Source organism: Mastigoproctus giganteus, chromosome 1 (assembly GCF_048544385.1).
Source record: "Mastigoproctus giganteus isolate SK-2022 chromosome 1, ASM4854438v1, whole genome shotgun sequence".
Taxonomy (NCBI): domain Eukaryota; kingdom Metazoa; phylum Arthropoda; class Arachnida; order Uropygi; family Thelyphonidae; genus Mastigoproctus; species Mastigoproctus giganteus.
Window position 1 is genome coordinate 278,892,032 of NC_143575.1, and position 18,682 is coordinate 278,910,713.

Genomic DNA, 18,682 nt, shown 5'->3' on the forward strand with positions numbered 1-18,682 from the left:
GTAAAACAGATCCATTCCCCACCATTCCCAACACACTCCATTCATCAATGCCTCCTGTGGTCTTCCGTCAAAGGATGTCAGAAGGATTTTGACGAATATTGATGCTAAGAAAGCTCCAGGTCCCGATGGTATCTCTCCGCTTTTTCTCAAAACCTGTGCTCCTGAACTTACTCCTATTCTTTTCCGCCTTTTTTCACTTTCTTATTCCAAGGGTGTTTTTCTTTCTACTTGGAAATTTGCTCATATGCAGCCAATTCCTAAAAAGGGTGACAAATCCCTCCCATCCAATTATCGCCCCATTGCAATTACTTCTATTCTTTCTAAAGTAATGGAGAAATCAATTAATTGCCAACTCTTAAACTACCTAGAAACATTCCGTCTTATCAATGATCGCCAGTATGGATTCCGTTAGTGTTGACTCACTGGTGATATTCTGGCTTATGTTACCCATTTATGGACTAATTCAATGGAAAGGATCTGTGAAACACAAGTAGTTGCTCTTGACATCTCAAATTCTTTCGATCATGTTTGGAATAAAGGTCTTCTAAACATACTTCCATCTTATGGTTTGCCAACTGTTTTTTTGCAATTGGTTATCCAGTTTTTCTCTGATCGCTCACCGAGGGTGATGGTCGATGGCTCTCTGTCTTCTAACAAATCCACTAATGGAAATGTCCCCCAAGGTTCAGTTCTTTCCCCTACTCTTTTCCTCTTGTATATTAATGACCCTCTTCCATTGACTGGAAATCCTATCCATAGTTTTGCCGATGATAGCACATTGCATTCCACTTTCCATTTTGAGAAACTTGCCCTGCTCAATCAGCCTCAACTTCTTGAAAATCTGCTATCAATTCCTTAATACTGATCTTCAGGTAATTCTCTGGTGGGGCAAAGACAACTTAGTTGATTTCAATCCTTCTAAAACTCAGTCTTGTCTTATATCTTGCAAAAAGGATTCTTCTGCTTATGCTTATCTTTGGTGACACTCCAATTTCTAGCCAGAATGATATATCTCTTTTGGGGATTACCCTGACTTCTAATCTCTCTTGGCATAAGCACATTACCAATATTGCTTCCTCTGCATCTAAAAAACTTGGTTTTCTCTTTCGCTCTCGGTGTTACTTTTTTTCCAAACAGTTGCTCACTCCGTATAAATCTCAAATCTGCCCTACCATGGAATATTGTTACCACATCTGGGGTGGTGCCCCCAAAACCTCTCTCAGGCTTCTCAATTCCATTCCGAAGAGGGCAGTTAGGTTAATTAACGATTCATATCTAACAGAGTCTCTCCACTCGCTGTCTCATAGACTTACAGTTTCTGCAGCATGCCTCTTCTACAGATATTTCCATGGGCACTGTTCTTCTGAATTGGCTTCTATAATTCCCCCTCTCTTTCAAAACAATCCAAACACAAGTACAGCCACCAGCCAACATCCATTTACTGTCCAACTTCAAACTCACAGAACCAACTTTTCATCTTCCTTGTTTATTCATTCAACTGACGTTTTCTGGAACAACCTTCCTTCATACATATTTCCTGAAAATTACAGCCTACAGAAGTTCAATAACAACAAATATCTTCTTTCGTCTTCTCAATATCCAACCCAAGCACAGTACTAAGTACTGTGCTTGGGTTGGATGTTGTAATACCTCTATAGGTTCTAATATCTCTCGTATTTGTGGTTTACATAGGAAAAAAAAGAAAAAAAGAATTGCAACGTGCACTTATTTCCCAGGCTGTAGGAACCTCAAACAGTTCTTCATCCTTGATACAACTGCAGGAAGTATAAGGAATCATTTTTTTATACAATCCTTCCCTCATTCAACAGCCCAACATAAATTGAATACCCATCAACATAAAACCTAAATAGATGAACACTTTCAAGGATCTGGTAACAAAAGATTTTTTGGGTAACTACTGAATCTACCTATATTGAACTATTTGTATCCTTTTTTTTTGCATTTGTACTCTATTTTATTCTGTTTTTCTCAAGCTGCTACATATGAACCCCTGGTGCTTGTCGCCAAGATGGGATATTGTGTTGTAACACTATACTTCACAATTAAGATTTATTTAATATCTCTTGAAGAAATTTACAATGCCATTCTACAACCTTTGGTTGTATGATCCGGCACTAGAAATGATACCATCTCTGATTAAACTACTCATCGATGGCAGAAAGGTCTGTCTTTCCTAAAGGTGAGATATTCCCTCTGCAGACACCTCTGACTTCAGAGGTTCCTGTTAGTACAGGCTGTGGCAGAACAGCTAAAATATTATAAAACAGTGTACTAAATATTTTGTATTAAGTTTACTTACCTTACAATTAACCATACTCTATATACAGAAAGGAAACAGTACATATGAATAATCAAGAAATATCACAATTCTTTCTGCTTAATCTGTTACTGCAGGCAGGTACAGTTAATCCTACTGTTCTAATTGGGTGTCAAGAAGTGAAAGCACGGCATTAAATGCTATTGTTTATTTACACCTACTATCTCCTTTCTGTAAATAAATTAGAATGCTAATTTTTTGGATATTGCAACTGTACAAAGACAGAATAAAGAACTGCATTTTTAAAACCAACCAACACATCTTACAAATATTATGTTACTAGTACATATCTCACCAATGCATTACAACCAATCAGTCTTGCAATGCATTTATGTATTTGTGTCAGTGTTTAAAAGAAATGTTTATGGACTGACTTTTAAAACTTCTTCCTGCAATGAAAATATTTACTGTATAATTTGTTGTAAAATTTTTTATAACAATTATGTAAAAATAATAAGCTACTTAAGCTTAAAAAAAAAATTTTTGAACTTAATTTTATTTTTAAATTAGTAAATACTATTAAGATACATACGCCTTCGTGTAAGTTTTCAAATAGGACTTATAATCAGCCTTAGAAAAACCAGTTTCTACAAGGCGTTGGTTAAGAATCAAATCCAGTCCAGATTCTACACTCTCATCTGTACCCTCATCAAGTTCTTCTTGAGATGGATTTGCTCCATCTAATGTAATATCTCCGTGTCTTCTTGTAACATGCTAAGTAGATAACATAAAATATTAATTAATATAGAAAATTAGTGTAAAATATAATTTTTAATGAAAAAAAAAAAAAAAAAATCTGCTACCAAGCTTTTTGGTATTGTTTTCTTGCTAACATAACACTTTTCTGCAATGAAACCGAAATTCTGGAATCATACAAAAACAAAAGTGCACATAGCTTGCTAAGATGATCTCTCCTCTGCAACATGTACCTTGCTTGTAAACTAGATAAATGATTGAAAAAGGATTTAACCTTCTGGATCCCATCTCACCAGGAACCACAAGGTATCTTGTGAGATACAAATCAAAAGCAACCAAAGCACATAGCATTTCAGTAATAGCCTGCGCTGTGGTCCTATGCTATGCAAATCACCAGAAAATTACTCACCCTTGGTACTAGCAAAGGCTGAAGCCAACAAAAAAAAAGAAAGCTCTTTTTCAATAACCACCCACAGAAAATTTCTGCCAAAATTTATTTCAATGCAGGGCAGTGTTATATTAGTAGGCATTACTACACAATTCTTATGGTAGAGGACACCCATAAGATTCGAATTTTTGATAAATGCTACAGACAAATGAATACAACTACAGACATATTGTTTGCTGTAATTTGCAGTAAATCAGAATCACACTGCTCACATTGGTACACATCTACGTGGGTACCCGGCAGCATGGAGTATACCCAATAGCTGATTTTCTGCTATGTTTGTTGCAAAATAATAGCAGCATTTGTGATATGGATATTGAGGCTATTAATGTGTAATGTAATAAAATGTCCACAATATATCTCCATATATTATGAGGATATATATATACACAGCAAAGAGTTCTTCACTTATGTAAACTCTAGAAGGAAAGGGATGAATCAGATTGGACCACTTAACATAGATGGGTTTGACTATTGATGATCATGCTCAGGTAGCTGATAAACTGAATGAGTATTTTGCATCTACATTCACACATGAGTTATTCAATGAGGGGAATGCCAGAAGTTTATCAAACTCTAACAGGGAGCTAAGTGATTTTGTTGTACCAGAGAGAAAAGTGGAGGAGAAATTGTTGAAGTTAAACATAAGGAAGGTAACTGGGGTAGATGGAATCTATCCAGTTATATTAAAGGAGGCAGCAAAGAAAGCAAGCAAACACTTAGCCATAATTATGAGAGCTTCCCTGGAGTCATGGGAGGAACACATGGTCTGGAGATGTGCAAATGTGACCCCAATTCGCAAAAGGAGAATCAAAGGGCGACAAGTAATTAGACATGTTAGTTTGACTTGTGTTCTGAGGAAAATAATGGAGTTACTGGTAAAGAAGCATTGCAGGATCATTTAGACAAGACTGCAATAACAGTTAAGACACAGCATGGGGTTGTTAAAGGGAGGTCTTGTCTGACCAATTTGATTGGATACTATGATGTGATCATAAAGGAACTGAATGTCAAAAATAATTTGTCATATACAGTACTTGGATTTCAGGAAGGTTTTTGATAATGTTGCACATGGAAGACTGCTGTACAAATTGGAGAGGTATGGCATTAAGAGTAAGTTGCTACAATGGATAAAGGGATGGTTGAGTGGGAGATGACAGAGAGTGGTAATCAATGGACACTGCTCTTCATGGACAAAGGTTATTTGTGGAGTTCCCCGGGGTTCAGTGCTGGGCCCATTGTTTTGTGTATTCATGATATTGATGAAGGTATATCAGGATTAATGTCCAAGTTTGCAGATGATACAAAGGTTTACGGTTGTTAATGACAGTATGCTACTCCAACTGGATCTAGACAAGTTGGGAAAATGGGCTGAGAATCGGCAACATTGACAAATGCAAAGTACTGCATATGGGTAGCAATAATCCGAGAGAAACTAGCTGAGTGTAGTACCACCTGTGTGGTACTACACTCAGGGAAGTGGAAAGTAAAAAAGACCAGAGGGTAATTGTGCAGTCAAATATGAAGTTTCCTGAGAAGTGCAGATGGGCTGCCAGGACAAGTCATGGAGTCATCAATGATATATAGGAATTTTGCTAGTAGGGACAGGGAGGTGATTATCCCATTGTACAAGGCAATGGTCAGGCCACATCTAGAGTACTGTCTGGAGGCCACATTTTAGGAAGGATGTAGAGTTGCTAGAACGATTACAAAGAAGAACAACAAGATTCGTGAGGGAAACAAAGGGGTGCTCTTACCAAGGAAGGCTTAAGTTCTGCAAATTGCAGCGCCTGGACAGTAGGCACCTGTGAGGTGATCTGATTGAGGTGTATAAGGCGTTCAATGGGTTGAGCAAACTGAATGCTGATGAGATTCTTCCTCTTGCTCAGATTAAAAACCTGAGGGGGCACAGTTTCAAATCGAGGAAAGACAGTTGTAGAATAGATGTGTGGAAATTTGCTGTTACCCAGCAGGTAGTTGATTTGTGGAACAGACTTTCATCTTTTGTTGTGGAAGTTGAAAGCCTAAATAAATTTAATACTGAGCTGGACAGGCATTTGTAATGAATGGAGGGGTGAAATGAGTTTTTTTTTTTTTTTTTTGGCTGATGTTGCATAAGCTTGCCTTCTTGCATCGTATGCATCTACTAATGCTAATATACAAAAGTGGAATAGTTTTTAAGAATCATAGACTTGGGACATTTTAAAAATCAGTGTATGGGGTCACATTATATATGGTCATGTTATATCATGTTTCTGCATGAAACATGTGAAAATATATGAAACATGTTAGGTCATGTTTCTGCATACAAAGAAAAACTTATGCTAATTAACTTAAAAAATATATTTTAATGTTACTATGAAAAATCAATCTTCTTCTCAGTTCTTTATAGAAAGAGAGCAATGCAGAGGGTATTGCAAATCTAGTCAATACTAATTTCTGTTGCAGTGCTTCACAGAACAAATGCAAGTTGCAGACTTGCATTTGTACAGTAGTCAAAGTGACATTAAAGTGCTGTTGTTTTAATCAGAGTATGGCTGAGAGTACTGGTTATAATCATAAAACCACTTTCATTAATTCTTTTATAAATGGAATAAAATTGCATTTTCAAAGTTTAGTTGCTTAATCGTTTAATATTAAGTAATAAATATTTGATTTCATGAACTTCATTTACTTTCAAAAAAGGTTACTTTACCAACACATTATGCCAAAACATACAAAATCAGACAGTGTTTGTTATATCCTCTGGGCACATTTTCTAACACAAAAGTCAATACCTTTTCTGACTTCTTGAGACACAAAATTAGAGGTTTTGGGTCTCAAGGTAGACCAAAATTTGAATATCTACAGTAGGTGAACACAACACAGTGAACAAATTAGATCCAGAAGAAAGGATAAAGATTTATACACGTTCAATTTACACATATAAAGTTTATATTTTATGTGCATAGTTCGCTTAACATACTTTAGTGCAGTAATTTTCGATTGTACTAAGGTAAAACAAATCGAAACCCCCAACCTTTACAAATTCTAACTTAGATAGCAAAGAGATGGCGGCGTCATGCTTCTTATCAAAAGCAGCCTGAGTGCAACAAGAGCTACATCTGCCAGTGCAGAATCTGTGTGGTGTGATTTAGTGGGAAGCAAAGGTATAATGAGAGTGAGAGTAATCTATAGACCCCCCCCTCTCTTCCATCATGCAGTATGATTGATGTCTTTTGAGGTTGTGATGGTCACTATGGCGAGATCCAACCTTCCTTACATTTCAAGGGTGCAGTTCTAAAAAGGTGTTCGCAGGTCGGCTGCTAGTTAGTACACCAGACAGAACCTATTGATAACTGTCTAGGAAGCTTGGGGATCAGCCAGTGTATAAACTTGCTGCCTCTACTCTGCTGGACAGTGACTGGATGGTCTCACTAAGTGGCAGTGATCACAGTGTGCTGATGTGGGATTTACTCAAAGCAGTAACTACCATCAGGGGTAAAGGGAAGGGTTTTTGATTTTGTAGAGGTGACTGTGGAGGTCTGAGATAGTTTTTAAAGTTTATACAGTGGGACCAACTGGTGATGTTACCAACAGCAAATTCTAAATGGGAAGCAATCAAGGAAGTAATCTTGGAAGCTACTAGGCTTTTCATACCAACTAAGAAATACCATTCTAGCTTTAAGCTCAAATGGATGTCAGATGAACTAATGAGACTCATGGCAGAGAATAAAAATGCATGGAATGCACATAAATTATCAAGCAACACAGAAGCCTATGGTACAGGGGATCCTTGTTTTCCGAGGATAATTCGTTCCAGAATATTCCACTTAAAACACAGATCAATTTTCACAATGTTTATTATTTAAATAAAACTAAATGCAACTAGGCATAATATTTTAAGAGTTTAAGATCTATATCTATATAATTTCAATGTAAGATACACCATAGACAACTCTTAAAGGAAAACTATGATAGTAGTGTGAAAAGCATCATTTCATCTGTATCTCACATCGTGTTCATCCTTCACAAAGAGTTGCCCATGTATTGCACTAGCACAAATAAGTAACGCTTCACTAATAGAGAAGACTGTTGTTGCTTATTCTCGGTGGGCACCACCATGCAGACGACACAGTTTCAAAGTTGTGGGTGGGCAGGTATATTGGTATTGCACTACGTGGGCAGTTCGTTGTGAAGGATGAGTAGATATGGTGTACCTACACCAATATTATATAGCAGGGGTGGCCAAAGAGTCTATCATGGATTTAATTTCAGTCGATCATGACGAATTTTAAATATACAGTCATCCCTCGATTTGTGAACCTTGTGCAATGAATTTTTAGGATGGTAGATCACGGCACCTTTTGAAGGAAAAAAGTAGATCACATCACAAATTAAGTTGGCCACTCCTGTTATATAGCAATGATTATTATGTACTTTTACATAGTAAAAAATGGAAAAATTATTTTTATTAGGTTATAAAAGAAGGTTATCACTAAAAAAAAAAAAAAAAAAAAAAAATATTCAAGTGCTTGGTCAATTTTCTCAAGGGAAAAAACTAATTTTTTTTTAATTTTCAAATCCTTGTAACTGCAGGGTCTCAGATACCGGTGACCCCCTGTATATATAAGCTAGTCTGTAATCAAATCGTAAAGGAGGTTAGGCAAGCAAAGGCAGATTATGGGAAATCTTTGGCAATGGATGCAAAGAAAAACAGCAAAGACTTCTTTAATTATATAAACTCTAAAAGGAAAGGATGAATCAGATTGGTCCACTTGATATGAATGGTTTGACCATTCATTCATTGATCAGATGATCATTCTCTGATAGCTGCCAAACTAAATGAATATTTTAGATCTACATTCACACATGAGAAGTTATTCATGGAGAAGAGGGCCAAATGTTTATCAAACTCTAACAGGGATTTAAATGATTTTGTACTAAGAGCAAAGTGGAGGAAAAATTGTTGAAGTTAAACATAAGAAAGGCATTTGAGGTGACTGAATTCTATCCAGTTATATTAAAGGTGGCAAAGGAAGGAAGCAAACCTGTAGCCATAATTATGAGAGCATCCACAGACTCACAGGCAGTCCGCATGGACTGGAGTTGTGCAAATGTATCTCAAATTCAAAAAGGGGATCAAAGGGTGACACAAGTAATTGCATAAATGTTAGTTTGACTTCTGTTTAGGGGGAAATAATGGAGTCGCTGGTTAAAGAAGCATTGCAGAATCATCTAGACAAGATAGAAGTAATAATTCAGAAACAGCATGGGTTTGTTAAGGGAGAATTCTTGTTTGGCCAATTTGATACTATGATGTGGTCACAAAGGAACTGGATGCAAAAAACAATTTTGATATCATATACCTGGATTTCAGGAAAGCTTTTGATACTGTTGCAGATTGGAGCAATATGACATTAAGGGCAAGTTCCTACAATGGATAAAAGGATGGTTGAGTGGGAGAAGAAAGAGTGGTAATCAATGAATACTGATCTTCGTGGACTTATGTCATTAGTCGTGTCTTCCATGGTTCGGTGTTGGGGCCATTGTTGTTTTGTATATTTATCAATGATATTGATGAAGGTATATCAAGCTTAATGTCAAAGTTTGCAGATGATACAAAGGTTGAGAGGCTTGTTAATAATAACAGTATGCTGCTGCAATGTGATCTGGAAAAGTTGGGCAGATGGGCTGAGAAGTGGCAACTGAAGTTTAACATTGACAAATGCAGAGTAGTCAGTCCTCATATAACACTTGTTTACACTACACGAATTCAATCATACACGATTTATAAATAGGGGAATGATATCTTATATATAGCACGAACTGAATTCGCTTATGCACAATTCGCCTTTGTGTTTACAAGAAATTGCAGTCGAACACAGAATCACCCCAACTGAACGCAACACGATAGGAATGAAGAGAAGATTTTGAAAATGTATTTATGTGTTTTATATCAGTGAAGGGGAAACACATTTCACCATAATAACGTAAAAACCAACATAATTCCAGCTATCGGTATAATCGAAAATGCAATTAGATCGAGTTTACTACCAGTTTATAACAGATTCCACTGGCAGAAATGCAACTGGAAATTGTTTTTATTGTTTTATGGTAGTAACCCCTAGAAATGTGCTTTAGTAAAATGTGAGGTGTTAATAGTGTATCTCTGCTTTTACCATGTTGTTTATTCAGTTGCTACACGTGCGCAGCTGTGTTTATGTGTATCAAGTGTGCCTCCTCATTTTGTAATTGTGCTTTATTCCTTAAAAATGAGTAAAATACTTTAAAAGGTGTGAAAAGGAAGGGTCCTGGTGAAGACACTGCAGATTCAGAGGGAAAAAGAAAAGCAATATTGATAAACAGAGGCGGACTGGGTCAAAAATTCTTACCTGGGAAAATTTGTAGTGGCCTCATACTACGGTTTATGGCCAAAATCACACCGGCCCCCGGCCCACCGGTAAGGCTTATGGCCAGTCCGCCTCTGTCAATAGAGAAAAAAATAATGAAATTGTGAAACGTTTTGAGCGAAATGAAAGACCATGTGATATTGCACGTGCTACAGACCTAAATGAGGCAACGCTGAGAATTACAAAGAATGCAGAGAAAATAAAAACAACTCAAAATGTAATTAAAATCCATTAGATTAAGACACAAAGAATTGGAAGAGATGAAACAGCTGTCATCTGTTTGGATAGAAAATCAAACAAAAAACAAGTTTGCTTACGATAGAAGCAAAAGCATTAGCAATATTTTATTACGTAATAGTCGTAATAACATATTAAGTATTTTATTACGATTATTTATTGTGTTTGGTAATGTTTTCGTTACAAATGTGTGTTCAATCTTGGGTGGTCAGCACCTAACCTTACTTTTCCCATTGGGCCTGTTGTTTATATTGCACGAGGGTTTCTAGGAACACAACTATCGTGCTACACGAGGACTGACTGTACTGAATATGAGTAGCAGTAACCCCAGAGAAATGTACCAACTGAGTGGTGTTACACTCAGGGTACTGAAGAATGAGAGACCTGGGGGTAACAATGCACTGAGATATGAAGTTTTCTGACCAGTGCAGACAGGCTGCCAGAGCAGGTAATGGTTAGGCCACACCTTGAGTACTGTGTACAGGTCTGGAAGCCTCATTTTAGGAAGGATGTAGAGTTGTAAAGAGTACAGAGAAGGGCAACAAGACTGGTGAGGGGGGAACAGTAGATGCTCTTAGAAAGAAAGAAAGGCTTAAGTCTGCAAATTGCAGCGTCTGGAGAGTAGTCACCTGTGAGGAAATCTGACTGAGGTGTATAAGGCCTTGAATGGATTTAGCAGGCTCAATGCTGATGGGTTTCTTCCTCTTGCTCAGATTACAAACCTGAGGGGCATAAACTGAAATTGAGGAAAGACAGTTGTCAAATAGATGTGCAACAATTTTGCGTCGTAGTGGAAGTTGATAGCTTAAATAAATTCAAGGCAGAACTAGACAAACATTTGGAACGAATGGATGGATGAAATGGGAAGGGTTTAATTTTTTTTTGGCTGATGCTGTATAAGGTTGCTTTCTTGCATCATATGCCTCTACTAATGCTAAAATTGAATTCCTCGTCAAAAATAAAAGAAGACAACGGCCATGTCAACACTGCTGTCTATGAAAATAAAGCGTAGTGCGGTGTTCAGTTCAGTAATCAAGATGCTATGTATGATGAGAGATTATTAGGTCGCAATACAGACAGTCTGATGCTAGACCTTAGTCTTATCGGATAAGGTTCAGCCAAATAGGAGGAGTCTTATCCGGACTCCTCTTTACTGCGACGCTGGTCCTGTTCTGCAATGGTAGGGATGATATATGTACTTACGCAGAAAACATTAAAATTCCAACAAACATCCAACCGTCTATGACCAATAGTGTGACAAGATAAATCATAAGCTTCTGGAGTTATTTATGTATTTAAATAAATTTGGCTTGGCCCTAAATTCACAAAAGACTGTAATGATGGTGTGCTCTCTAAAAAGATCATCTATGCTTGTACAACCAAAACTAAAAAGCACAACTATTCGAATTGTCAAAACTCAGAGCTCTAGTGATAATGACACTACTTACATTTACTTCGCATACTGGCATGCTTGTAAGATAGAATGAACTTCTTACGATGGACAACAAAACAGCACCTCTTGCACATAAAACAACCTACAACAACTGCACAATATATAAGAACCACAGTGTATTCGGCCATATTGTGAGCATCAGCCACCCATACCCACATTAGGAGAATATATGTGACTGAATTCTGGCTCCTCAAGTGGGCCAACAATAAACACCGTCTACTCCATCAGTTAAATACCACGCAGCTTGCCGAACTGCTTAAACTACAGCGTTCGACATAATTGCCTGGAAACGATTGTTAACCACAACAAAAATGAATGGCATGACCTCTTCACCTTGCTTCTGGCAGCTATGTAAGTGGCAAATCCCACCATCTGACTTAAGAAGCAAGGAATCCCTGAGGATGATAACGAAAGGTTCTTATTAGCCAGTGTTGCAGTCAATTCACAGTTTATCATATATGGGAATTGACTTTGATAAGCTTGTATAAGATGAGAACTATAGAAGACAAACTGCAGTGTGGTTTGCTGAAGCTACTGTTGCCTAGCAGTTTTGTGTATTTCTGTAATTATTATTTGAACAAGGTATATCTCACATGGGTATATTTTAGCTATTTTATATTTCATTTTATGTCAATTCTCTGGCATTTTCTGTCATGAAGGGAATTTGTCTCATACCAATGTACTACTATATTTATATTAGTAGTACATTGGTACATTCTTTCTTTCCTTCTTTAAAAACTATCAAACATAAAGGCAAGTAAGGCTCCTGGAGTTGATGCCATATATCCAGTTGTTGTTGTTATTTGGTTTTTAGGAGCATTAGCAACTAAGGCAATATTGCTCCAGGGATATGTGGTGGTCATTCCCTGACCATTCCGCATCCTCCGTATTTGGTGGTCACTGGCTCAAACCAAGGTCTAATCAAGAAGCGTGTGCTACGCACTGCAGCTCCTGCCCACCTGGTTATGGAGGCACTGCCATATATCCAGTAATTCTGAGGGAGGATGCCAGAGAGTATATGGAACAAATAAAGTTAATTATGAGGGCATCTTTGGACTCAAGAGATTCCTTTGGATTGGGAAAGTGCCGATGTATCATCAAAACATAAACATGGTTCTAGGAGCAAAGTTGGTAACTACAGACCAGTTAATCAGACTTCAGTGGTTGGGAAAATCTTAGAGGCAATGATTAAAGTCCCTTTTAATAATAATGAAAACAGTAAAAAAACAAAAACATAACACTAACTGAACTATAACTTTGACAATTAAAATCTTTAGCATTCATCATCAACAACAGCCATTTTCAATCCACTGCAGGATAAGGCCCCTCCAGCAACTTTCCAGTTCCTTCTGTTTTGTGCAATCCATTTACTACCCACAAACTCATGAATTTCATCTATCCATCTCTGCTGTTGTCTTTCAGGTTTTCTTCTAGCTCCTCTTGGGCACCATTCTGTTATTTTCTTAGTCCACCTATCATCATGTCTTCGAGCTGTGTCCTGCACAAGACCATTTTAGTTCTCTAGTTTTGATAAGAATGTGCCCAATCCTCATGTTTCTCTTCTTATCTAACAGTCTGATTCCCAATATAATTCGTTTCATTCTTTGCTGGGTGGTTCTCAGCTTCTCTTCCATTCTTTTGGTGAGTGCCCAAGTTTCACTTCCATAAGTCATGGTGGGGAGTATACATTGGTTCATTATTTTACGTTTCAGACAAACTGGGATATTGCTCTTCAGTATGCAACTTTTTTCCTGAATGCTATCCATCCAAAATTTATTCTTCTCTTGACTTCAAGCCATTTATCATTATTACAGCTGATAACTTGTCCCAGATAAGTATATGACACCTTTTCAATTACTGCTCCTTCAATCATTATGTCCCTTTCTGAGGAATGCTTGTTCATCATTACTTTTGTTTTAGCTATATTCATCTTTAGTCCAAAATTCTTACTAACTGTGCATAACTGATTAAGAATTTCCTCTAATTCTTTGGGATCATGTTTTATGACCACAATGTCATTTGCAAATCATAAATGGTTTAGGTACTCTCCATTCACATTGACTCCTTTCTGCTACCAGTCTGATCTCCTGAAAGCTTCCTCAAGGGCAGCAATCAACAATTTCAGAGATATTTGTGTCTACTTGTCAAACTCCTTTCTCAATTTTAAATTTGCTACTGTCTTTGTCTAGTCTAATAAAGGAGGTAGCATTCTCATATATTTTCATAAAAATCATAATATTTGGGGTATCTATGCCTTCTCTTTCCAGTGCCTGAAAACATTGCCGTATGCTGTATTGAGTCAAATGCCTTTTCATAATCCACAAAGACCAGGCATAATGGTGTTTTATATTCATTTGCTTTCTCCATTAGGTGTAATATTATGTGAAGGTGATCCATAGTTGAAAATCCTGTCCTAAAGCCAGCTTGCTCTTTCAGTTGATTCTCATCAAGTATTCTTTCTAATCTGTTAGTAATGACCCTTGTGAACCACTTGTAAATGTGGGATAACAAGCTAATTGGTCTATAATTTCCAATTTCTGATTTATCTCCTTCCTTATGCAGCAAAACTATGATTGCATTATTCCACTGCTTAGGTGTCACACCTTTTCTAATGCACTTTGTGAAGAGCCTTGCCAGTTTTTGTGTTATGTCTCTTCTTCCCAATTTTAACAACTCTACAGTAACTTCATCTTCCCTCGGGGCTTTCTGATTCTTCATTTTCTTCAACGCATGTTCTACCTGATCAGGAAGAATATCGGATATGTCATACGTGTTACTAATTTGCGATCCATCTTCCCCACTGCTGGCATTATTCCCTCTCTCCTTGTATAACTCTTTATAGTAGTCTTCTGCTATTTGAATTATGCCTTCTCTTCTATTCATAAGTACACCATCGCTATTCTTCAGTTTCAGTATCATTTGTCTTTCTGTATTACTGCTCATGGCTGCTGATTTAAGTCCCTTAATGATTGTCCTACTTTTCTTGTGTTAAATCTTATTATGTCCTCTCTGAGTCTCTTTCTAAAGGCTTTGAATAACTCAGTATATTCAATTTTCTCCTTGTCAGCGCTTATCTTGCTCTTCATTTGTCTTCTTCGGTTCATCATGACAAGTGTTTCTCGACTAATTTTTTCTTCTTTGGATTTCTTGGGCTTTATCACTTTCAGAAAGTTGTAATATTCCTTGTTGATATCTTGGTCCTCAGCCATCTGCAGAAGCTCAAACTTGTTCTTAAGTTCCAGTACATACTGCCTTTTCTCCTCTTCTGTTATCTCAAAGACCTTCGTATTATTTACTGGAGTCAGTTTTTTCCTTTCTTTTTTCACACCTATATCAAGTGTGCATCTTACCATTCTGTGATCACTTCCAACATTTACCTTGTTCAGAATGGTAACATCATTCACTTTTTTTTTTTGATTTGGTAGTTGTTGGCGCATCGGCCTCTGTGGCCATATTGCACCTCCCAAGGTTTTTGCAGTACTTTGATCCAAGCCCGAGGCGGGAATCGAACCTGCGACCTTTGGTTGCCGGGCAGGTACTTTACCCACTCGGCTAGCCCGGTCGGTTAACATCATTCACCATATATCTTCTGTTAGTGAGGATGAAGTCAATTGCATTAATTGTTAATCCATTTGGACTCTTCCATGTATACCTCCTGTTCACCCTTTTCTTGAAAAAAGTGTTCATTACTGACAATCCTCGAGAATCTGCAAATTCCACGTCTTTCACTCTTTTCATTTCTTTTACCAATTCCAAAATTTCCTATAGTTCCCCTTTCTTTTTCCAACCTTACTATTGAAGTCTCCCATAAAGATAGTATAGTGGTTTTTCTGCTCATCTAGAAGACTCAATTTTGGTGTACATTTCTTCGACCTCTTCATTATCATGGCTCGATGTTGGTGCATAAATATAAATCATTATATTTAACATTAGCTATGGTAAATAATATAGCATCAGCCGAAAAAAAACAAAAAAAAACCAACACCTCCCATTTCACATATTCTTCCTCCAAGCTTGTCCAGTTGTTCCTTGAATTTATTTAAACTATCAACTTCAACAACAGATGGAAGTATGTTCCGGCAATCATACACCCGCTAGCTAAAGGAAACTTCCACATCTATCCCACAACCTTCCTTCATCAATTTGAATGCATCCTCTCATGCATGTGGTTTCAGCAAGAGGCAGAATCCCATCACCTTGCTCAACCATCAAAAACAGGATATTTTTGCAAATGATCGAATTTTTTCCCCTTTTAGATCCTTAGCCATTGCCAAAAATTGAATTTTATATGCAAAATACTAGTAATCATGTCACCCACATTTTTATTTTTTCCTTGTAATTCCAAATTCAGATCACTAAATTTATTGGTAAAATCTGCCATAAAAGCCAGATCACACAATCACTCTGTATCTTGTAGCTGCTGGTAATCATCTCCCCTTTGATCAACAATTTTTTTAAATTTCAATCAGCAAATTTTGAAATCTCTGTAGAAACTTAATCCGACTCATCCGACTCACATCTGTGTGATATCAGATCTGGTTCATTTTCATTTTGCATTTTGAAAAGTTTCCTGTGAAGAGATTGTCCTCTGATGGAATTCACGATTTTGAAAGCTATGTCTATAACACTTTTAGTATTTAATTTTTTTTTGCTGGCTATTGCTTGTTGGCAAATGATACAGTGGTAACTCAAAAAATCTAGGAATTCACCATCCTTTTGGCACAATGAGATGAATCTGTTAAGATGCTATCTGTTGTTATTGGTTACGCTTAAATAGTGGTAATTTTATTTTTTCTAAGATCACTATTAGGTGGAAAATCAAATTGGTATTTACCATAGAGTGCATTGAAGCGCTTTTCTAAATTTTCTTTTTTGGGTACAGCGTTGCAAACGCTATACCCAAAAAAGAAAATACCCACGGAACATTGCAAACCAAACAATAATATTTTTCTTTTATCATTACAAAAAAGTATTCTAGTTCCCACGCTTGATGAAAACGATACGTTTTACTCTTTTCCGTAGTATTCATTTTAAATCAAAGGGTATCAAATTAATGTATAAGTACTGTCCAGTTATTAATATTAAGTAAGCTAAATAAGAATTCGACATATACACTATGCTCTCCACAACGTAACACTGCATGAATATTCACTTGACAATCCTAGCGGCTGCGTGGCAACAAGAATAGTTACATGGTTCAGCAGTTTTGTAATAAGCATATGAAGTGGGGCACATAATAATAATAACAACATTTAGATTTTGACTAATCTATTTTTTATATATATTTAAAATTCGTTGTGATCAACCAAAATTAAAGCTGCAATGACCTGTTGGCCACCCCTGCCTTATACAATGGGATAAGCACCTCCTTATCCCTGCTGGCAAAATTACTGCATATCATTAACAAAACCACATGCTGTCCTGGCAGCCTGTCTGCATTGTTCAGAGAACTTCATCATATCTGACTGTACAATTCCCCCATATCTTTATCATTTTCCACTACCCTGAGTATAGTACCACACAGTTGGTATGTTACTCTGCAGTTACTGCTACCCATATGCAGTATTTTGCATTATAAATGTCATTTCCAACCCATCTGCCTAAAATTTTCTAGATCCTATTGCTACTGCAATGGGATCTAGAAAAGTAGTATCATCTGCACACTTGGACATTAAGCCTGATATGCCTTCATCAATATCATTGATAAATATAGAAAACAACAATGGGCTCAACCCCAAAATACTCCACTAATAACATTAGTCCACGAAGAGCAATGTTCACTGATTACATTCTATCTCCTCCCAGACAACCATTCCTTTATCCATAGCAGCAACCTGCCCTTAATGCCACACTGCTCAAATTTTATAGTAATCTTTTATGTGCAACAGCATCAAAAGCTTCTGAAATCCAGGTATATGATATGTCAAACCATCTATATTGAATGGACCAATTTGATTCATCCCCATCCCATTTCTTCTAGTGTTTACCTAAGAAAAGAAGTCTGTTATTTTTCTTTGCATCCTTTGCCAAAGATTTCTCGTCGTCAGACTTTGCTTGCCTGATCTCCTTTGTGACTTGATTACACACCAGCTTATGTCTACCATAGGCTTCTGTGTCGCCTGATGATTTATATGCATCCCATGCATTTTTCTTCTCCACCATGAGTTTCGTCAGTTCATCTGACACCCAATTTAGGCCTATACCTCTAAGAGTATTTCTTAGTTGGTAAGAAAAGCTTAGTAGCTTCTATGACTACTACTGTGAATGCTTCTCATTTAGAATTTACTGATGGTTAATGGTTATTGTTGTTGTTATTTGGTTTTTAGGAGCATTAGCAACTAAGGCCATATTGCTCCGGGGATATGCAGTAGTCATTCCCTAATCCTTTCCGCATCCTCTGTATTTGGTGGTGACGGGCTCGAACCCAGGTCTAATCAAGAAGCGTGTGCTACGCACTGCTGCTCCTTCCCACCTGGCTACGGAGGCGCCTTTTACTGATGGTAACATCATCAGTTGGTCTCACTGTATTCACCTTTAAGTAAATTCCAAATCAATACACTGTGATCACTGATACCTAGTGGTTCTCTTATCTACAGATTCTTAATGCATTAATAATCACTGCTGATAATTAGATCAAGGACATTACTAGCTCTTGTTGCCTCTCTTACATGGTGTTGTAGAAACTGTCATCTTTTCTGTCTTCAAAAAAGATCTAGCACAGGATGGCACAAACTTTTGACATTGTGCCAAACAGAAAAATAGTTTTTTTGTAGACCAGTAATATGGGAAAGGGATACAATAAAAAAGAAATGTTACCATCAATTTACTTCAGAACTAATATTGGCTTTGCAATATAGTAGGACCAGTGTAAAGTAATAGTATTCACCACATAGTACAAGGAAGCAACAGGCTTTTCCTGCATTGGAAAAAAAAAAAAAAAAAAAACCCAAGTAGATAAGAAAATACAAATTATATGCTTCCCTCCTCACACCGTAACTATCCAGTTGACCTTTGAATTTATTCAAACTGTCAGCCTCAACTATCTGCAAGAGCAACTTGTTCCAGCAATCAACAACTTCTGGGATAAAAGAAATCTTTTTACAATCTAATCTAAACCT

General features: G+C 37.0%; 1 protein-coding gene across 1 annotated transcript in view; it reads right to left on the reverse strand.

Moving 5' to 3' along the window:
• The window catches only part of LOC150092028 (translationally-controlled tumor protein homolog), a 67,656-nt gene that overhangs the window by 28,354 nt on the left and 20,620 nt on the right, over positions 1–18,682 (reverse strand). The window contains exon 3 of the mRNA XM_090386655.1: positions 2,871–3,052. Coding sequence (XP_090242781.1) covers positions 2,871–3,052 — 182 coding nt within the window. The remainder of the gene's footprint in view (positions 1–2,870; positions 3,053–18,682) is intronic.